Here is a 21,629-nt window from a genome sequence, read left to right as displayed (position 1 = left end):
TTGGCCTTGGGCATCGGTTTGAGACCAAAATCGACCCCACTCAATGGAAAGAACTTTGGAAACTAAAAAAAAAAAAACAGGACATGATTAAAATAGGACAATGAGACATAAGACATTCGATATTTTCAAAAAAAAAAAAAAAAAGGCCATGGAATTTTAATTCTTGTTTAAAAGATATTCCCGTAAAAGGGACAAAAAAACCATCTCTCTTTTTTAAATTCTCTGTAATTAATATAGTTGGATTATCATCCTCACATGTTGTATTCAAAAGAAAAGAAAAAACATTTATATTATCAAAATACTATTAATAATTAATAAGCACTCTTAGTGGCTTCCATTTTTGGTCCTCTTCTTTTTTTAAACCTTTTATTCAAAATGAAATTTCAAGAATCAGGAAACAAGCGTGTTTAAAAATTGTTAAATAAATTTTTGGAACAATAAAACTATTTTTTTTTAATCTTAAATTATTTTTGTGAATGACTAAAATTGTTTAAGAGACACAACTAAGAATTAGAAAGGGTCGTCAAATTCCAGTTAACATTTTTAATTAAAAAAAATGTTTTTGTTTTTAAAATTTTTAAAAAGAAAAATTGAAAATAGGAGAGTATGATAGTATGGTATAGCACCACATCTATTTGGGCTTCCTTTGTAGCCCGATGCTCAATTGGGCCTAGCATGTAGCCCTTTGGTCCACCAAGTAAGCCCATATACAGAGTAGCCCAAGCCCATGCCCAAAGAAAGCGTGTTCATCAAGCCCAACTCGTAAATCTGAGTTCGTTATGAGCTTCTTCTTCGTCGCCAATTTCCTTCCAATTTTCCGGCAAAATCCGTCTGATCATCAATCAATTCACAGCCACCAAGTAGCGTCATTCAATTTGATAGTTGAGAGCTTGGAAATAGAGAACTAGCTTATCCATGGCGTCCGCAATTCTGAAGCGAGTCAACGCCTCCGCAATGAACTCGCTGGTTGAATCTCTACGAATCGGAGCTTCATCGCGAGCCTATGCGGCGGTGGCGGTCGGGACCGACATCGTCTCTGCCGCACCGGACGTTTCTCTCCAGAAGGCTCGGAGCTGGGACGAAGGCGTGTCCTCCAAGTTCTCTACGACTCCGATTAAAGACATTTTCAAGGTCCGTTCTTAGATTCTTCATGTGTTCCTTTTACACATTCTCTTCCAATGTAATTATTTTACTTTTTGGAGTATTTTGTGCTTTTGAAGAACAAATTGATTGTTTACGCCGCATTTCAACTGAATGTTGAGTTTAACGATTTATATTGATTGCTGATTTAGTCTGTTCAGACCTTATCTTATTGATTCATTGCTCATTACATTTCAGGGCAAGAAGGTCGTCATCTTTGGGCTTCCTGTAAGTCATTCAGAGTTTTACAATTGTATTTATGTTATGAACATGATGAATTCTGTACCAAATAGTTTCGGCGTATTTATCTTCATTTCCTTTTCAACGCGGTTGCTCATGATTAATGTCTCCATTATTGCTGATATGAGGATTCATTTTAGGATTTAGTAACAGTGTTTCGTGGTTTATCTTTAATTTCCGACCTCTGAAAGATTGTTAAATTTGTACCACGACATTAAATTAGAGAACATATGAACTCTATTTTCTGCTCGTTGTTGATAAATATCTGATATTGAATTTGAACCCTGGTGAGATCTTTATTCTATATTAGTTTTTACTAGTTGGACTTAGCCTATTGAACATAGTGAGATGGATATTAGACTAGATATTAGTAAAACCTCTTCTTTGTATCTGGTAAATTAAAAAATAGAAAAGAAGCTGTAGTTATTATCAATATTTAGCAGTTTTAAAGTATAATATTAAATTTTTTTCCTGTTGGAACTTGCTTGTAAGTCATATATATTCAATCTGAATAGATATAACTGATTTTTCCCTGGATTGCTTTAGAACAGTTAAATTAGTTTATTATATGATGCATATTATAGAGTCATACTTCCAATTTACAGGGTGCATATACAGGAGTTTGTTCCCAGCAACACGTTCCTAGTTACAAGAACAAAATCAATGAGTTCAAGGCTAAAGGAATTGATTCTGTAATTTGCGTGTCTGTCAATGATCCATACGCTCTCAATGGTTGGGCTGAGAAACTTGAAGCGAAAGATGCTGTAAGCTAGAGTAACAAGAAAACTGCATAATTTTCTTTACTTGGATTGCAATTTAAACACCGTTTAATAACCATTTCGTTTTTTGGTTTATGCTTTTAAAAAACAAGCTTAAAAACATTATTTTCATCTTCACATTACTTTGTTTTGTTATATAGTTTTATAAACCATTTCAAAATCTAAGCCAAATTTTGAAACAAAAAAGAAAAGTAGTCTTCAAAATCTTGTTTGTCTTTTTGAAATGTTGCTATGTGTTTTCAAAAAATATGGAAAACTTACCAATGAAATTTAAAAAAAAAAAACAAGCATAATTTTTAAAAACAGAAAACTAAAACCGAAATGGTTATCAAACGACTCCTTAGTTATTTGTAGGTACAGTCTTCCCATGCTAACTATAAGTCTATAATTGCCTATACTGCTTTTCGTAATAACGTTTTCCTGTCATTATCCTCTTTGTGCCTGTGCAGGTACAATTTTTTGGGGACTTTGATGGGAGCTTTCACAGGAGCCTGGAACTGGAGAAAGATCTTTCTGCTGCTTTGCTCGGTCGTCGCTCTCAAAGGTATGATCAATCTTATCCTCGACATGCCAAAAAATGTCTGGATTGTGATTATTCAGCTGACTTGGGGCTAGTCTAGTTTTAGCTGGGGTCCTTCTAGTTGGTAGAAATTTCTACTCTTTTGACATTATTCTTGTTTGTAGATGGTCAGCATTTGTTGTAGATGGGACTGTTAAGGCTCTTAACATAGAGGAAGCTCCATCTGACTTTAAGGTTTCTGGTGCAGAGGTCATTTTGGGTCAAATTTAGAGTCAGTTTCCAATTTCCATAGCAACCAACACGAGCTCTTGGGTTCAAAATAAGACCAAGCATGTAAATCAGTGGTGTGTCCCAAAGGATTTTGTTGGTTTGTTTCTCTGAAGTTAATCCCAAGTGACAATTGCTTGGCTTTCACTTATTGTCCTTCTCATATCAAATTATCTGACTCGGATTCATCAGCTTATTAATTGTGGTGGGTAGAAAAATATTTTATGTATTTCAAAAAATGTCACCAGCTTTTCAAAATTTCGAATATAGCAAAATATTTGAATTTTTATTTTCGGAATTTTTATTGTTCCAATTTTACCCTTATGATATCTGATATACACCCCATTTATATCTGATATACATCTGATGTAAATTTGTATATGATATACATCAAATCTATATCTAATATACATTCGATTAACTCTGATATACTTTCCGTATACATTCGACGTAGCTCTAATATACAGTATTAGATGTATCATACCTTATCAAATATACCACTGATATATATCAAATGTACGTATTATATATATATATATGATGTACTTCTAATTTATGATATACTAAATATATTTACAACTGATATACTTATATATCAAATGTTTAATTTTTAGTAGTATATCAGTTGTTTATGACGATTAATATACTAATATTATCAATAATGTTGATTACTATATCACTACTATTTATTCAATATTAATATTAATTAGATACTAAATATAAGAGATATCAACTGTTTAAATTTATAAAGTATATCAAAATTTTAACTTGTCTTTTTGGGTTCACATAAACCTTTTATATAATAACTTTATATTTCAAAAATAAAAAATAAAAAATAAAAAATCTTGCACCATTGTTTTGGTCTGAAAAAAAATATTGGATATAATAGTATGATATGAACACACATATATCATAGTTATATTAGTAGATATAATGATTATATCAAAGGTATATAAGTGGTAAATTAGAAGCATATTAAGTATATATCAGTGTTATGGTAAATCATATAATCATGTAAGAAGTTATATCAGTAGATATCATAGTTATATTTGTGGTATATCAATGGTAAATTAGAGATATATCAAATATATAACACACACACACACACACACACATATATATATATATATGTATGTATGTATGTATGTATGTATTGTATCAGTATGATAAATTAATGGTTATCATACGTATATCGATGATAAGACATGTTAGAAGTTGAGTAGATATTATGGTTATAGCAGAAGTAAATCAATTATATATCATTATTATATTAGTGGTATATCAGAGATATATATCAGTGGTCAGATATACTACAGATATATATCAGATATATTAAAGGGTGAATTTGTAATTTTACAACTGAACCGCCGTTTTTCTGAAAAAAAGTTGTTATATTTGAAAAAATTAAATGTAGTTACTATTTTGCTTATTTTACTAAAAATTTTTGTCGTATTTGCAAGTGTCCCTTATTATTTTGATCGGTGATTTAATCATAAAAGTACCAAGAGAAACCATGCAAATTTAGGACTAAAAATCTTTTTGGCAATATTATGGTACTAATAATGAGTCATTTAAGCTATATTTAAGTTCACAACAAAATCTTTCTTTTGATCACATTCACTGAAAATTGAAAATAGAATATTTTAGGAGATTGTTCTTTGAAAGTATTCTTTCCCAATCCAACAAAGTTAAAAGAGGAACACATTTTCGTGTATTCTTCAAACACCATATTTCCAAACACATTCTCCCCCAACTACAAGCTTTCCAACGAATAATTGTATAGTTAGTTACAAGCGTTCTAATTTTACAAATTGTCAGCCATTAAATTTTTGACGGGTAGGAGAGCATAAATAGATTGAACATGAACGTTTTTGTTGTTCGCCATTAAGTTTTTAACGGATAGGAGAGTAGCGAAAAAAGAGAGATTTTAATTTTTCTTTTCACAAAAATAAATACCTCATGGGAATCAAGTTGTGCAAAAGGACTTTGGTGAGATGTGAACACGGGCTACCATTACGCATTTTACATTTAAGGTGTATTTAGGAGTGATTTTGACATAGACTATCATTGGGATGTTGACTTCTTTCTCATGCAGACCCGAGCTCCATCCAAAATTGAAAAATATACATACATACATTTACATGTCAATTAATAAAAAAAAAGAAGGAAAAACAAAAGATAAGTGGATGGAATATCCAAACCCTAATTTTTAAAAAGTAAGATTCTTAACTCCAAAAACATTTTTTTATAGCCACCATCTTACCATTTCAAATTTAAAAGAAAAAATTTCATTTATTTATAGCCACCATATTACCATTTCAAACTTAGAAAGAGAATTTAATTTATGCATATACATTTGTCACCTCTCCCATCCAATTATTGCCGATAATTTCAACACTTAAATTGTAGTCCATTTCATTTTCTGAATTTTTATAAATTTTTGGAGTTAAATGTACTTGTAAATTTGAACCAGCATTATTTTTTCATATATTCTTCCCTACAGTTATGATTTATGTATGGAGTTGGATATAGAGCTTCTCTAAATCAACTCTCGACAAGCTGGTCTCTGTCTCCCAATAAATTAAATATATTCAGTCAAGCCTCCATCGCTAGCTAAAACTCCCAGCCTCGATCCCAAAGAGATAGAAAGAAACTCATCCACATATAAATAGAGTATCATGAAGCACAACATCAACATTACATAAAATATATTTCGAAATACTCGAAAATTACGCCTTTTTCATTAGTAGAGCTAGAGTTATTTATATATTGAAGAAGAAAAAAGAAAATGCAGGACGCAAACCAACGAGGATGTTGGTTAAGTCATTCTACGTCGCTTGCCATAGTATGCATTCTGCCGAGTCGAGTTGATAAGATGTTCACTTAGATGAGTCAAATCATAACATCCACAAATCAATCTCCTCTCTGCCAAAGAGATGAATTATAATCAGTAAAGATATCAAATATATAAGTTGGGGAGGTTTTCACGAGTTTACATGTGCCTCGGTAAGTTTGAACTTGAACATTTAATGAATAAATATATCAAGCAACCAATAAGTATCTGGGTTAGTTTATGCATATCTCGACTAATCTCATAAGACAACCGTCTAGTCCTAAAACAATTGATAGTTAATGAAACTCGTAGGACATTAAATTCTAAGGTGCTAGCTACTATAATTTGAACTCATTCCCTTCGCATCTTTTACTTTCCTCACATCGTCCTAGGGGCTATTAGGTCAACTCATGATGGTTGTCATTTACGAAGTTAACCCAAAAACAAGAATAACTTTTTCAAGACTTTAAAGTTATCGACCTCAATATTTATGGAGAGGAACTCATCACACCATTCCATTGTTAGCTTGATATTGATTTATGTTAGGCTAACTTCATAAAGTTCAGTACCTGAGAAGGAGAAACTTCGACTGAGCTTGGAACAGTAGGGGAAACCTGTGATGAGGGTGAACCAGTACAGATTCTATGTATTTTATTTGAATCATCTGTGACAGCACTCTCTTGCACTACGTTCTTTCCTTTCGAGGATTTTGATGTACCCCCATTGCAACTGAAAAGAGCAACAGATGCAGCATTCCTTTTTGAAGTCAAATCTAGACGCTCAAACATTCGAGCAACACCAGCAATCCCGGCACTCACTTCGCGCTTTACACCTCTGCTTAGATCCTTCACGGAGCTGTTACGAGCAAGCAGTTTCTCCTTAATACCTTTAGTGCTTCGCCAGATTGATTCCTTGTACCTGTATTAGTACAGATTTAGAAATCTCATTGATGATGTGATGTGAAGAAGCCAATTTTTAGAGAAGCAAACTCCATTACACTGACTTCGTGGAAGTAGAAGAAATTTTGGATTTGATGGAATCAGGGAAAGAGAGCCCCTCAGATTGGTTTGTTTTCTGTTGACTACCAGATGACGTCTCAGTCAGTAAAGCCCTATATGACACAGAAGTGTGATCTATGTTAGACAGTAAAACAAACGAAATCATTACTTGTTTTTCAAGCTTGAGGGCAACTGGAAAATCTAAGGTTGCAATCAATGGAAGAAAGACTTTATTCTTGATAGACCACTAGCAAGGCACTCTCTCTTCTACTGCTAACTTTTTGCATCCCACAGAAGAAAGCAACTCAATGGTTAATTTAACTTATTGTTGGTGTTGAGGAGTAAAAGCATACAGTCGATATACAAGTCCGGGGATGTACCTGGGCGATATTTTATTAGTTCCAGTTCTTGAGAACTCATTGCCATCATGGAGGCCCACAGATGACAAAGCTTGAACATGAAACTCAGATATGGAACCAGGAGATGGTGAATCACTAATAGGTGAACTTAGAGTTGGATCCTGATATCGAGGCGACAATGGGCATGTTTGCTGGGGAACCCCTTCTGGAGATACAAAATGCCTTTGCCTCTCGCTTCTATGAACATACCGAGCTCTGCTAGCTGCAGCAGCAAGATGCTGCATAATCAGGTCATCAAAGTCAGAGTCATCCGAGTGAGAGGAGTCCTGAAGGAGTCAATTTTGCTGGCTTTATAAAAGGTTGACCCTTCACTGAAGCAAAGATTAAGCATAAAGAGGTCCCATAAATTTTCAGATTCATTAGAACTACTCACGTGGTCAACATCAAAGTTTTCATGGAATCGCAGAGAAGTGGATGCAGCAGAAGACATGCTTCTTGACTTTAAAATCCTTTCACTAGCCATGGCCATTATAAGCTCCTGGCTGTAGAATTGTAATAGCAGTTCAGCAAGAGAGAGAGGCCAAGAAAAAACAAATGTAGCACATGCTTAAATCCCTTAGATAGACTGAGGGCATGGAGTGATTTTGGCCATCACTGATTTTTTATCAAGTAAATAACTATTTTTCGGGAGGTGTTTTTCAGTAGTTTAATGATCGTAAAATCACTGAGTAAACCAAACATGAACGACTCAAAATTACTTTTAAAGTGTGGAACCAATCATTAAAATAAAAAATAAAAAAAAAAACTTTTGACAAACTTCTAATTAAATCACTCTTGCTAAAGTCACTCTCAACAGTGCCCTAAGAGAGATAGGACAAGGCATGAGAATTAGAGGAAATTAAGTTTCTACAACAAAATTACACACCCAACAGGATCCTTCAACACTAGCAACTGGCAACATATTGGGCATTCATTGCTTCTTTGAGACCTGAAAGAATCAATACCCAAAAAGTAAGACTTACACCAACTTGTTTTTTAAAAGATCAGATAAAACAAAATCTTCAACAAGCCTACCAATCAAGAATACATTGGAGATGATATTCATGCTTGCAACAGGTAACCTGAAATTGGAACAATAGACAACAATCCCTTAGCAATAGGGAATGAAGAAATGACCCAATCCGATCTCAACTACCTAAAACAGTAATATGATTATTCAGTTCCGGACAAGGGTCGATCTCAACTACTTGAAACTTCTGCAGCAAATTTAAATATCACAATTCTGATGAATATATACTCACTTGAAACGTATACAATACATCCCAACCAAAGAAGCCATACATTCTACAGTATCACTTCACCGGTTCATACCAACAATAAACCACGAGTAAAAGAGCATGTAGCTAAACATCAAGCCAGTAGCTAGCAAGAAATGCTTCACTGATTATCTCATATGAAGATCACAAAATACAATTGGTAGTAAGCTAAAAGACTGCAGAATCAAACTAAATAGGTCAAACAAATCTTCTCCTAGTTTCAGTGTCAGTATGATCTGGAAGAAGTGAAAAAGCTTACAGTGGGAGGGTTGTGGGAGGTGAAGGGGTCGAGGCAGATGCAGCAGGCGTCTTCAGAATCGTCATCGGAAGTGAAATCCGCCATGGGAGAGGGGGGCCGGCAAATGAATGGAGAAAATGGGGGGATTTGAGGAGGATGAAATGGGGAGAAACGGAAACCTAGAAAAGTGCAGAGAGAGAGTTTATGGGGAGAAGAGGAAAAGGCTGAAGAAAACGCAGCAAACAAAACCGATTCATACGGTTTGGTGGAGTGGAACTAGTCTGCTCTGCTTTCTCTGAACTTCCCAATTTCTTTTTTTTTTTTTCACTATTAGAGCTAAACAAAATATATATATATATATATATATTTTTTTTTTTGAAAAAAAAAATCCAAATTTTATTGAATCCAATTGAATTGGGTTTGGTTTGATTTGTTTAAAAGATTTTTTTTTTCTTTATGTGGTTTGATTTCGTTTGGTATTTGAATATTTGATTACTTTGCAAAGTTTCCTAACAAATTATAATTGCTTTAAGATTAATATATTTGTATTTGGTTTAAATACCCTTTTTTGCTATACTTATATTTGGTTTAGGTATATTTATATTTGTTATGTCTATGTAAATGAGCTATATTCGTTTTGGCAGTCTTTTCTTTTTTTTTTGATATCCATGTGTCCGAACCAGTTTAGGTGTATCTCAACTTCGAATTCGATCCCAGCAGGAACCCAACCCGATCAAGTCGGAGAATCCATGGTTTGACCGGGGACGGGGAAGATTCCCCGTCCCCCTCTCCGTTCTATTTTTTTATATGATAATATTAATATATATAAATTTTATAAATACTTTTTAAACAACGGAGCGGGAATGGGATGACCCCCCGATCCCGCCCGATCCCACCCCACCCTGTTGTCATCTCTAATCACGGGTCAACCATCTAATCCTATTACATTTGGTTGACAAGATAACTCTGTAGGATATTAACTATCATGACAGTCTTATTTCTTTCTCATGCAATGCTTATTTGATTATATATATATATATATATGTAATTTAAGCTTTATTTTTTATATACGTACTTTCAACTATAATTCATCCTTTTTATTTGGGACTAAAATGAATACTTTTTTTTAATACTAAAATCAAACCTTTCGAAAGTAGGTGGGCTGAAATGAAATTGGAAGTATGTAAACAAATTTAAACACGGTATATTATTCATTAATTATCTATCAATTTGACTTATCATCGATTTACAATATATATATATATATATATATATTTATATTTTGGTATTTATTTGACAAAAGGGATCATGGAATTTGAGGCTCATAAATGTTACGAGTGGGCGATTGACCAATAACTAACTATTTAAAGATTTCATTAATAACAATATGCCAATCAATGGTGGATTATTATAATTCAGCCAGTTTCTATAAATTGTAAATCCAAAAACAAGATGAGTTGAATGGTAAATTTATACCTAAGTTTAGTCAGATAAATTCAACTAACCAAACCTTTACTTTCATCTACAATAATTTATTTCTCTTTATATCATTTGGTAATTGTGGTCGCATAGAATAAGGCTTCCAAACAGTCTCAATATTTTTAAGTTTTTGGAGATTTTGTTTTGAAAGTGGAGATTCAAAACTTTAATTTTGAGAAAGATTACTCTGAAGTATGAAATCGAGAATTTATATTTGATATATAAATTTTCTTATTCCAAAGTTATATAAATTCATGTTTATTTTTACAAAATCACAATAGAAAAGTTTAGCATAACTAATATAAAGGTCAAATATATGTTATAGCCTTTAGAATGGTTCTTCAATTTAGTTGCTATTATTTTAAAAGTTTTAATTCAGTACTTTATGTTTTAATAATTTTCAATTAGGTACTTTCACCTTCAGTCAGTGAAGACTGTAGTCGTGGGAGGTGACGACTCTACCAAAAAGTTGCAACAACACAGTTAACAGGCGAGCCCCTTACTCGCACTCCAAGTAAGTGGGTATTGATGGACATAATGACTTAATCAATTGGATTCGCTGAATCAATTTCCTCAAGATCGAATGAGGCTCTCATTGAGATTTATTTGTGATTTGGCCAACCCAAGCTTCTATGTTCTAAATCCGACCTTATTCAATATAGTGAACAAGAATGTGGGGAGCACTTCTCAATCTTATGCCTATCTATTTGTTCAATGTTAAAATTGGTTGGATGATTTTGTTGGATCTTTAGCAAAAGATCAAAGGGGTGCATAACTCTTAGTTTTATCATCCAAATTAGAAACATTTAGTCTACATACTAATTCAGTAATGCGAGTGGCATAAAACTTTGAGAGAGTGCTTAATTAGGGTCTCAGCGATTTTCAGAACCTTACTCGGGTTAGAGTAAACGAGCTTTTTAAAGCCTATAGACATAAGATTCTCAACAAGAAAGGAGCGAAGCTGCTTTACCGAGTTTACGAGGAGAAGGAAAATTGCTTTTTATTTGAATCAGCTTCCCTATATGGTGAAGGTCTATAAAAAGAAAATGCGGCAAAAGGGACTTTTATTTTTGCAACAATAGGAGGAAAAGTCAAAAAGTCAAAAGAGTAGCCGTATATAAGAGAATGTGCTTTATGTTTCATCTTGATGGATTCATTACCTCTATTTTATTTCTCCAATGCCAATCACAAAACTAACTCTGAATGGAGGAAAAAATTTTGTATGACTGTAATATTTTTCACATAGTAGATTTTTCTTTATTGTGGGTCATAGTTTTACCTTGGTTATGAAGTTTTACACGTAAATTACTGTGTTTATTTATTGGTATTTATTTTCTTTAATTTCTCGTCTATTTTCTACTCGTTCATGTGATAGAATATGATATGACGTGGTACCTAGTGAGTCTAAAATTTAGAAGAGTAATGAAACAACATTTGGCAACTTGTAAAAAATTCAGCAAAGAAATTAGAAACTTTCCTCAAATTTCTCATCTAATGGAAGAACACAGACATGATTTTCTCATAAATTAAAGAAAGAGATGGAAAAAGAAAGTTGATCGGTCTGGAGAGGATCCTGGCCGTTGATTTTTGAAAGTCTTCTGGAAACATCAGTGTCAATGGCAGAGATCAGAATAAAAGTTGTAAAAGTTGAATGGAAACGTGGGGCCAACTCTGCTGCAGGCCAAGCCTTTATATTCCTCTCTCTCTCTCTCTTTTATTGACTCAAAATTTGCAATTTGCAAGTGGGAAAATCTCTGGTTTTCCTTTTTCCTTCCACCCACCAAACAAAACTTATTCACTCAAATTGGATTCTTTTAAGAAACAGTTCATCAAATGGAAATTTTTTATATCACAGTGTTTTAATTGGGTATAGAAGATTGTTAGATTCTTTTTGCAAGATGGGAATAAATTTAAAAAAAGGTTAAACAACCAACTTTGTCTCTATAATTCGAATATCTCATAGTTTCACATTAGTTTCAATTTAGTCCACATGGTTTTAAAAGTTTCGATTGGGTCCATATCGTATTATTACAAACTATCACCCTATTGAATTGAATGGTAACAAACTGGTGTTTTCTTTTCGAATTAAAAAAATTGGAATAAATGAGTGGAGTAGATTTTTTAGTAGGTATTAGGGACTAGATTTGACCAAATTATAGGGATCACATCGAAAATTTTTTAAACTATAAGAACTAAATTGAAACTAAACCTAAACGATGAAAATCAAATTGAAACTTAAACTAGAGATCAAATCGAAACTAAGTCCAAAACAATAGGGCCAAATTGATAATTTAACCTAAAGTTAATATTTATGGTAATCTGAAAAACCAACAAAAGAGAAAAGATACGAAAAAAGATAATATTTAACTGTTAATAAGTGAATAGGTATCTTTCTACCTACTACCATTAAAAATTTGACAGCTATTTATTTTATTTCCTCCCTCTGTCTTTATACATTCATCTTTCTTAGTTGCTAACCTTTTAATAGTTGGATAGGTATCTAGTTGGTAGGTAGGAGATACCTATGTACCAATAAACACCTAAATATTATTCTATAAAAAACGGTTATATACCATGAAATCTCGTATGTCCGAGATAACTACCTCTACGTGCTTCCTCAAAAAAAAAAAAAAAAAACTCTATGTGATCTTGAATTAAATCAAAAGAAACTGCTAAGAGAAATATGGATGAAAATTTCCAAAGCATCACAAATTGGAGATGCTCCTTTCATTGATATTGAATTACATATCATTATAGAGCTTTTACACTGCCACTGATGTATGGAGATTCTTCCCCATTCACGGTGTTTCTGAAAGCTTTCAGCCAAAAAAGGAGGGAGATTCCTATATCACAAAGCCATCTCTAATTACTGAGTTCCTTAAGATAATGGTAATACCAGAACGGATGTAAAAGCCTTCTGAAGACCTATCTGCCTCTTGTACGCCCTGCATTTCCATCGTCAAAACGCAAACGAACCGTTTTAAATTCCGTTTCAGTTTCTGAACTTTCATACTTGTTCTGTTTTGTTCCATAAAAAACTTTGTACAACAATCTATTTTCATCGTTTTTTTTTTTCATTATTTTCTGTGGTGTATTTAATAGAATTCTCACATGTTAAACTGGTATTTTAAGCCACATGTATCGAGTTTGGTATTGGATTATGAAACGACACTTCAAAGTGTAAGGACTCAGACTTATAAGAAGCTTGACAGATTTTGAAAATATAATTACAGAAGCTGTTAATTATGAATATCAAAATTCATGTTTAACGTAAAATTGGCTGGGAGAGAATGTACCTCTGAATTAGCAATAACGACATTCTTCCCTATTCTGGCATTCTTGTCAATAATGCAGTCCCTGCTCATCATGATTGTATTAAGTGGTTAATTAAGAACAAGAAAGCAGCAACATGAATAAATTTGTAGGGGAGAATATTTTGAGCCCTTACTTGATTCTTGTATTTTCTCCTATTCCAACTGGTACTTTTCCCTCAGCTAACAGTGCTGCAACCTCACCATCAGTTTCATAGAAGTCAGCTCCAAGCATTACTGTGTCCTGCCTTGCACACAGGAATTTTAATTCGTTTTTCGCCAAAATGATGCACATTCATAGTTAACAAGTGCAAGATAGTGATATGACTGCTTCAAAGTAGGTATATGAGATGGGATTATGTTTGCTTTGCAGTAAGAAAATGCTATTGTAAGTTGTGTAACATTAGAGGAATTTGATCCTTGCAATACAGGTTAGCAAAATTCCATGTTACTTTGTCGATGGAAGTTTTCTGTTGCAGTTTTAAGATATAAAACCGAGTTCAATCTGGACAGACCTTCAGGTGCACATTAGAGTTTAGGCGAGATCGTATGCCGACAACACTGTGCTCTATGAAGCTGTTAGTCAGGAAACATCCGTGAGATATGATTGAATCGACAATCTGCACAACAATTCATAGATGTAGAATAGTAATTAGCATAGAAAAAGTGTTTGAATGAAGTATGTAGCCTTTTCCAGGATATAAGCTTCCGAAAAAGTATCAACTACAGAGAACTAAACTATTTATTAACCTTGCAATTGTCAATCTTTGTTGGAGGTAAGTTTCGTCTTGAAGTGTAGATTGGCTTTGATTCGTCGTAGAAGCTAAACCTTGGTGGCTGAAAGATAAATTTGCGTTATTCCCAAACGATTGTATTTGAAAAAAATTTCACTTGAAACATGGAATGCAGTCCATAACTTCAACTATAAGTGATAAGGTAATAAATTTTTTACAAAGATAAGTTCATATATGTAATGCTGGTGACAAGTTACTATCTCTTTCCAAAACCAGAAAAAAAAAATAATGGAAAAAAGAGGAAATGAAGTGACAAGAAAACAAGCTTCAACTTTTCAGGCATGTTTTGTTGCATGGTCCTGATTTATCTGGATTGCTTCATATATATGCACAGAAAATTTCATTTGTTCATTGTTCGTTCTTCTTCAGAGCCTTACGTGAATTCATGAACGTGCAAGGTAGAAAATTGATTTTAGAGAGATTGGACATGCATCCTTTTAGTGCATACCTGCTCGGTCAGGGCAAGGTTTGCTTCAAAGAAGGATCTAATGGTCCCTATGTCTTCCCAGTAATCATTAAATAGATATGCCTGCAAAAATATGCATCCGTAAAACTTCAAACAGAGCGATAAAGCCATAAACCTTCAACAACAAAATTATACATTCACAAGAGTCAAAACCAACTTCTGATTTTGCAAACAAAATCAACGAATTCTTGAAAGCAAGCATCGCTTCATGCATATGTGCTGAATGATATCTCAGAAAAAAATGGATAGCAACATCCTTTTTGAGCCAAAGTATTCACGGATCTCCCATAAGGTCTACCTTCATCAAGAATTCTCTTGCTGAGGCAGGGATTATCTCTGATCCAAAGTCATTTGCAGTTGGGAAGCGCCATCTGACGCAAACAATTTCTGGCATTTAGAGTCCCATGTTTTAAATTGATTTAAACCAAAAAGTATGCTAGATTTGTATCACTATCTTCTGAAATTTATAGATGAACAAAAGTGGTTGATACCTTTTACCTTAAAATGTTTAGAAGTATCTCCTTTTTGAAGACATAAACTCCCATGGAAGCAATGTATGGCTTTTTCAGTGCCTCATCTTTTGAAAGTCCTAAAACTGTTGTATCCACCTCCTATAACATGCATATGTTAATAAACTTCATCACTGTAGTTCTAAATCAGTAAAAGGGTAAGTCATATAGTGATTTTGTGTTTTTACCATCGCCTTCAGGTCTTTCCCTTTAGGCTTTTCACTGAATGAAAGAACCCTTCCGCTATTGTCTATCTTCATTAGCCCAAAATCCGACGCTCGCCTTTATTTTAAAGGAAAAGAAGACTTGAAAGGATTATTTCCCTTAAAGTCTAAATAATACAGGCTCATAAAAACTGTCAATAACCCAACTGAGTAAAAAAGAATGAAGATAAAACAACTCAATAGTATTACAATTCAAGATCAAACAAATTAGATTTGGGTACCAACCTGAATCTAAAGAACTAATGTGATCCAGCATACCTGTCATCAATTGGGATACAAGAAAGAGTGATATCTGCACCACTCTGCCGATGATTCTATTAATCAAGGGAAAAAAACGCAATATTTAATCAAAGAACTCCCAGTTGTTTGAAAAAGAAATAAAGGAGATAAACTCAAACTCATCCTCTTTCTTACTTGAACAAAGTCCATGTAGTCCATTCGGTACAGGTGATCCCCGGAAAGAATCAGCACATCTTCAATTTCCTTGCTCCTCGCATCCTGCAGTAAAATTAAGTTGCAATATCTGATAAACTAATCTTTCAGAAATTGAATCGCCTTCCTCTCGTCCAATGACAACATGATGATACATCAAATGGTCTAATCATTTAAGTGGTAATGTGGGTAAGAACTTCACTCTACGTCTCGTCTTAAACCAATGATGCAAGTATTTAATATCCCAAACACGACTCTATATTTGAAGGCCTTCGGTGACGGCCTCTTCTCCAACAACACAAGCACAGAGCCATGGTAAGTAAATCGGTCAGACCAAGAAGGAAATTTTTCTGTTTGTGGACCTTTTTATTTTAGTTTGGTGGGCCTTTTCTATTTATCTTTTCTTTTTAGTTTTGATTTTGCTATTTATAATAAATAGGGATAGATAGATGTTTAAAATTGAACACAAATGGAGAATCGTAAAAAATACTTATATAATGAATATGAGAACTTAATACTTGTCCCTCTACGAGAAAGTTTGAAAAACTTGTAAAATGATTCGTGGGTATTTTCTGTGTAAGAAAAAATTAATAAATTAAGAGAATTGGATGTAGTCCATATTAAATAAACTAATATAAATAGTTTTTTTATTAAGTTATTATTCCGAAGTTTTAGATTAATTTATTCTATTTTTCTATTAAATGAGAACTAAGATGCGGTTAAATCTCAATATCTAAGTTGTAAGATCTCTACATATAGCCATATTAAGTGAACTAATTACTTTTCTTATTAAGTTATTATTTTGAAGTTATTAATTTATTCTATTTTTCTATTAAATGAGAACTAAGGTACGGTAAAATCTCAATGTTTAAGTTATAAGATCTTCAATAGGAGAGATGAAACTGAATTAAATGAACCGATCTACTGTTAAATATCAATGTCTAATATAAACTGACGAGAAAGTAAATATATATATATTTTTTTTTTACAGGACGAGAAAGTAAATAAATCGAAGGAATATGTACGTACGAGACAAATATAGTAACTATCATTTCGTTAATTTCTTTAGCTTTGTTAATTTCTCTTCCATAGATCTTTCTACACACTCGCCCGCTCAATTCATAAATGATTTTTCTTAGTACACAATTCACAATGATTTCAAAAATTGGTAAAATGCATTTTATTCCAATTAACTAAACTTCAATTTTGATTAATAAAAGCTTCTTTACAATATTTTTCATAATAATTTTATAATTTCCTATTTTAAATCAATGAAAATATATTTAGGTTTCTTTAATGTCTTTTAAATTTTTATATTCCTACAAGATCAATTTGTACAATAATAATAATATTTATAATTTAAAAACATTGAAAAAAAACAAAACCAATCCAAAATTAGCTTTTAAACCTTTGATGGGGCTGTTTTACGCAAATTTAAAATCTAAACTTTCAGATCCAGTTTTTATATTCAATTTTTTGGATAAAAAAATAAGTTGAATTAATGAATAAAATCATTAATAGAAACACAAAAGAAAAAGTTCTAACTTAAGAGAGAATACGTATTTTCCTTTTCTAGGAGGGATTTTCAAGGGAGAGAAATTCATCTTAAAAAAAACGAGGATAGAAATGAATAGAAGAGAGAGCAAATTGAATTATGGAAGGACTGAGAAAGATTAACTGAAGTTGGAGAAATAAATGGAAGAGAGAAAAAATTGAATAACAAAAAAAGAAAAAGGTAACAAACAGAGGGAGAAGAGAGAGAATTTCTGTGTGTGCCTAGCAAAAAAAAAACGCCTATTTTACTAAATAAGTTCAAAATAACTAGTGTCATCTTGTCACCTGATCAGTATGATTTATTTAGTTAATATAAGGCATACATGGAAGCCACTCAAAAAAGAAAACAAAAACATACATCGAATTCCAGGTTTGAACCTCCACCCTAGAGAACTAGAAAAAGAAAAAATAACTAGGCATGTATAATATGTTTAAAAAACCACCGTAACCTCTCAGTTAACCCGCTGCTATATATCTTAGTCAAGTTATCCCGGTGAGACTCAGATGAGGTGAAAGAAAAAACAATCTCTGAATTCTATCTTCCATATCAAAACATGAGAAATTTCTCTGCACTATTCCATGTGATCCTGTTTGTTTCTATAAGACTTGTCCATGCCAATGTATCTAATCAAACGATTGGGATATATGAGCTCAAGAAAGGAAACTTATCCGTGAAATTTACCAACTTCGGCGCCTCCATTGTCTCTGTTGTTGTGCCAGACAAATATGGAAAACTGGGTGATATCATTCTAGGGTTTGATTCAGCACAGGAATACGTTGTGAGAAAAGGGAACTTCGGCGCCATTGTTGGACGGGTTGCTAACAGAATAAGCAATGCTCGATTTACCCTAAATGGAACCGAATATAGATTGGAAGCAAACAATGGGAACAACACCATCCACGGTGGTTCCAAAGGGTTCGGTCATGTCATTTGGGAAGTAAACGAGAACAAGACTGAAGGTGCTGATCCTCAGATTCATTTCACTTATCGGAGTTTCGACGGAGAAGAAGGATTTCCAGGAGACCTTATTGTCACTGTGAGCTACTATCTCCGCTCAGAAAACCATCTAGCTGTAACAATGAAAGCCATTGCCCTAAATAAGCCAACGCCTGTGAATCTAGCGCAACATGCCTATTGGAACCTTGGTGGCCATAACAGTGGGGACATTCTATCTCACGAACTCCAGATCTTCGGGTCCAAAATCACTCCCGTAGACAGCCAGCTGATTCCGACAGGTGAAATCAGGGCCGTTCAGGGGACCCCTTACGATTTTCTCAAACCCCAAATCATCGGGAAAAATATGAACAAATTACCAAATGGGTTCGACATCTACTACGTGCTCGATGGATCGAAGGGGAAAGGAAACAGAAAAGCTGCTACTCTGCGAGAGAGGAAATCTGGACGAGTACTGGAACTGTGGACGACGGCAGAAGGGTTACAGTTTTACACAGGAAATGGGCTAAAAAATTGTACGGGAAAAGGAGGATTCGTCTATGAGGCTCATGATGGGCTTTGTTTGGAGGCTCAAGGATTCCCTGATGCGGTTAACCATGCCAATTTCCCTTCACATATTGTGACGAAAGAAACGCCCTATAAACAGGATATGCTGTTTAAGTTTTCGACCGAATAACTTCAATCGCAACCACAGGATAGATGATTATTATGCTTTGATTCTTTGATGAACAAATAAATCCAAATCACAGTTCGTACGAATTAGAAATGTTCTAGGACTCTAAACTGCATCTAATCTGTAATGATTGTTCTAATTTTCACAAGTGGTTCTTTTATTCTTAATTTGAGCGATTAGTTTCACTAACAATGAAGAAATTGGTACCTCAAAAAGCCAATGGAACTGTCGTACGGCATCGGCAGTCCCCTGGAACCACCGCTTCCCTGCCTCTCCCGGAGTTTGAGTCGCCGCGAGAACCTGCAGTCGTAATAACGAGAATCTCGTCGGAATATTTTACCGCTCATTTTTTTCCCCGGAGAATGCAAAACGATTAACCGACTTGAAGAATTAAGAAATTACCTCAATGTAGCCATCGCCCAAGGTGACTCCGCTGCCGAAGTTGTAGGCGCGAGCGAGATGCCTGTTGAGCGATGTGGAATTGAACTGTGTGAGAATATAAACTTTGTTGATTCCACTGTTTATGCAATTGCTCATCGGCACGTCAATCAGCCGGTACGCTCCACCGATCGGAACCTGCAATTAGTGAAAAATTAAAGAGAAGACATCAACCAATCCGATAAGAACAGATTCAAAACAGCCAATAAATACCGCAGGCTTTGCTCTCTGCTTCGTAAGCGGGAACAAACGAGTACCAGCTCCTCCTCCCAATATAACCGCCACCACCGTCCTCGGATCCCGTTTTTCCATGTTCAATTCCCTCAACTACATTAAACCACCGCTAAAACTTCAATTTCTTATCCCAGAGTTTGAAGAATTTTTTCTCGGAAACACGTTCAATAAAATTTTGAAATAATTGCACCAGCTTGCCTTGGATTCGGCCGCGATATTGGCAATGAGAGACATACGAACTTTTCGTCGAACATTTGGAATAATGTTAGTAAAATTCTGTTTCCTCTGTTGCAATGTAAGCTTCCTACCCATAAACTCTCCATTACAGAACCTCACCTGCAGCTTGGAGTTCGTAATTTTCGGCAATGCCATTGCGGCGTGCAAGTGCGCAGCAGCCGAGAGCGATACTCGGCCATCGGCACAGGCTACCATCTCGTTCAATGCGGGAAAAATATGAAAGGAAGAAGAAGAAGAAGATTGAGAAGTATAAAGAAATTACCTGCAAGTGTTTGATATGGAGATGGAGAATCAGAGAAGGCGCGAGATATGATTTGGGTAACGTGGAGTGCGATTTGGGTCCACTTTATCCAAATTCAATGGCTTCCACCAATTTCAAAATTTCACCAAATTCCATGGCTCCTATCCTCCATATTTTCCTCTCTTCTAAAAATCGACTATTTTGGTCCCTAATTTTATTTTTGATATTATTTTTTCTATCAAAATTTTAGACGACAGTATATCCCATATAATTTTTAAAATGTAATTGCGATTTTTTATTAAAATGTTTCATTATGTATATAATTTATATTAAAATTATGCAACAGCAAGATTAAAAAGTATAGGACCAAAACAAATATTTTGGAAGTATATGTATTAAAATCCCCGATAAAAATGAATTAAAATGGAAAGTAAATAAACCAAAATAATATTTTAACCTTAAAATATTAACAACTATTCAATGTATTTTCTTTCTTATTTATTGTGTTTTGTCTCTATTCTTTTGTGTCATATATATATATATATATATATATATATATATATATATATATATATATATTTGTCATCTTTTAAAAATGGTAGGTAAATCCGAGTAGAGAGGAGAAGTACATGAACCGATACCACAAATAAGAGGGATCTTGAGACCATAAAAGCATGGTCAAGAAAGCTTAAAATAATTGATAGTCACTGTCTATAGTATAAGGTGCATTTTCCTTTTCGATAATTTAATCGTAAGGTTGGGTGACCTCTTAGTTGCTTTATTAGGAAACATGTGAGTAAGGACAAAGCGTCATTCTTTTCGGTAACTCAATCGTAAGAACTCCAAAATATATTAAGCGTGCTTGACTTGGATCAATCTTCGGCTGGGTGATGTTCTAGTTGTTTTACTAGACGGTGGAATCCGGATTTTGAACCCTAGGTTGGGGCGTTACAAGTTAGCACTAATTTTATCCTTTTATTTATATTCTTCATGTAGAAACCGATTCAAGTGTAGCTCAATAAATTATCCAATTCTATGATTATTAAAAAATATTAAATTATTAAATAATAGGGAGGTGGCCATTACAATTTTAATTTCCTAACTCCGAAATTTTCAACAATACTTTGGTAAGTGCCTATTTTGTACTTACTTTCGATTAAAATTTGTCAACATTTTTTTTACTTATCCAAAATTTAATAATGGGTTAGCAAAAGATTGATATTGACTTCAATAGTGTGTTCCAATTTGATTGAGATGATGAGGTGGCCCATGAATCTTCCAATTCCTTTTGTCTTATTTGGCTCAAAAGAATTTGGGGTTATTCACAATAATTTGGATGTTGGGAATTTATTTGTGATGTAGATGATTATATATAGAGGAAGGTTATTTTGT

At 33.7% G+C, this 21,629-nt stretch overlaps 3 protein-coding genes and 1 pseudogene across 9 annotated transcripts; 2 read left to right on the top strand and 2 right to left on the bottom strand.

Moving 5' to 3' along the window:
• The first annotated feature begins 798 nt into the window (after positions 1-798).
• PRXIIF (peroxiredoxin IIF) lies at positions 799-3,097 on the top strand. Its single transcript, XM_022282689.2, has 5 exons — positions 799-1,131; positions 1,339-1,368; positions 1,986-2,144; positions 2,609-2,703; positions 2,844-3,097. Exons 1-5 carry the CDS (start codon positions 916-918, stop codon positions 2,947-2,949), a joined length of 606 nt encoding a protein of 201 aa, XP_022138381.1. The 5' UTR covers positions 799-915; the 3' UTR covers positions 2,950-3,097.
• Positions 3,098-5,589: 2,492 nt separating this feature from the next.
• On the bottom strand, positions 5,590-9,019 carry LOC111009932 (E3 ubiquitin-protein ligase RHF1A). Of its 6 annotated transcripts, none has more exons than XM_088126201.1 (9): positions 8,712-9,019; positions 8,438-8,576; positions 8,211-8,257; positions 8,062-8,124; positions 7,570-7,678; positions 7,158-7,462; positions 6,777-6,890; positions 6,349-6,697; positions 5,590-5,871 (listed from the first exon to the last, which is right to left on the bottom strand). In XM_088126201.1, the coding sequence occupies exons 2-9, from the start codon at positions 8,477-8,479 to the stop codon at positions 5,860-5,862; spliced, it is 1,041 nt and encodes a 346-aa protein (XP_087982327.1). In that variant the 5' UTR covers positions 8,480-8,576; positions 8,712-9,019; the 3' UTR covers positions 5,590-5,859. The 6 variants fall into 6 exon arrangements, with proteins under 6 accessions (XP_087982327.1, XP_087982328.1, XP_022138870.1 ...); XM_088126202.1 differs by having other exon boundaries at positions 8,438-8,558; XM_022283178.2 differs by lacking the exon at positions 8,438-8,576 and having other exon boundaries at positions 8,712-9,018.
• Positions 9,020-12,863: 3,844 nt separating this feature from the next.
• LOC111009522 (glucose-1-phosphate adenylyltransferase large subunit 3, chloroplastic/amyloplastic) lies at positions 12,864-20,287 on the bottom strand. Of its 2 annotated transcripts, XM_022282615.2 has the most exons (15): positions 19,958-20,285; positions 19,739-19,852; positions 19,490-19,663; positions 19,295-19,387; positions 15,888-15,971; positions 15,732-15,787; positions 15,438-15,531; positions 15,239-15,351; positions 15,039-15,111; positions 14,723-14,803; positions 14,231-14,317; positions 13,996-14,100; positions 13,618-13,724; positions 13,466-13,526; positions 12,864-13,114 (listed from the first exon to the last, which is right to left on the bottom strand). In XM_022282615.2, the coding sequence occupies exons 1-15, from the start codon at positions 20,189-20,191 to the stop codon at positions 13,013-13,015; spliced, it is 1,578 nt and encodes a 525-aa protein (XP_022138307.1). In that variant the 5' UTR covers positions 20,192-20,285; the 3' UTR covers positions 12,864-13,012. The 2 variants fall into 2 exon arrangements, 1 of the variants encoding a protein (XP_022138307.1); XR_015792222.1 differs by lacking the exon at positions 12,864-13,114 and having other exon boundaries at positions 13,618-13,728; positions 19,958-20,287.
• Positions 18,014-19,090, top strand: LOC111009523 (uncharacterized; annotated as a pseudogene).
• Positions 20,288-21,629: the final 1,342 nt, after the last annotated feature.

This window comes from Momordica charantia (genome assembly GCF_013281855.1).
Source record: "Momordica charantia cultivar OHB3-1 chromosome 7 unlocalized genomic scaffold, Mcharantia_2.0 BLBB01000007.1, whole genome shotgun sequence".
Classification (NCBI taxonomy): domain Eukaryota; kingdom Viridiplantae; phylum Streptophyta; class Magnoliopsida; order Cucurbitales; family Cucurbitaceae; genus Momordica; species Momordica charantia.
This window is presented reverse-complemented; position numbering and strand designations above follow the sequence as displayed.

What these genes read in the sequence shown, in the direction of transcription:
- PRXIIF (XM_022282689.2), top strand. Translation starts at nt 916, where the DNA reads ATGGCGTCCGCAATTCTGAAGCGAGTCAACGCCTCCGCAATGAACTCG. An exon ending in CGATTAAAGACATTTTCAAG is followed by an intron (nt 1,132 to 1,338) that starts GTCCGTTCTTAG and finishes ATTACATTTCAG; the next exon opens with GGCAAGAAGGTCGTCATCTT. An exon ending in TCGTCATCTTTGGGCTTCCT is followed by an intron (nt 1,369 to 1,985) that starts GTAAGTCATTCA and finishes TCCAATTTACAG; the next exon opens with GGTGCATATACAGGAGTTTG.
- LOC111009932 (XM_022283178.2), bottom strand. Translation starts at nt 8,795, where the DNA reads ATGGCGGATTTCACTTCCGATGACGATTCTGAAGACGCCTGCTGCATC. An exon ending in CTCCAATGTATTCTTGATTG is followed by an intron (nt 8,125 to 8,210) that starts GTAGGCTTGTTG and finishes TGATTCTTTCAG; the next exon opens with GTCTCAAAGAAGCAATGAAT. An exon ending in GTGTTGAAGGATCCTGTTGG is followed by an intron (nt 7,679 to 8,061) that starts GTGTGTAATTTT and finishes ACAATTCTACAG; the next exon opens with CCAGGAGCTTATAATGGCCA.
- LOC111009522 (XM_022282615.2), bottom strand. Translation starts at nt 20,191, where the DNA reads ATGGTAGCCTGTGCCGATGGCCGAGTATCGCTCTCGGCTGCTGCGCAC. An exon ending in ACTACATGGACTTTGTTCAA is followed by an intron (nt 15,788 to 15,887) that starts GTAAGAAAGAGG and finishes CTTGATTAATAG; the next exon opens with AATCATCGGCAGAGTGGTGC. An exon ending in GGAGAAAATACAAGAATCAA is followed by an intron (nt 13,527 to 13,617) that starts GTAAGGGCTCAA and finishes CATGATGAGCAG; the next exon opens with GGACTGCATTATTGACAAGA.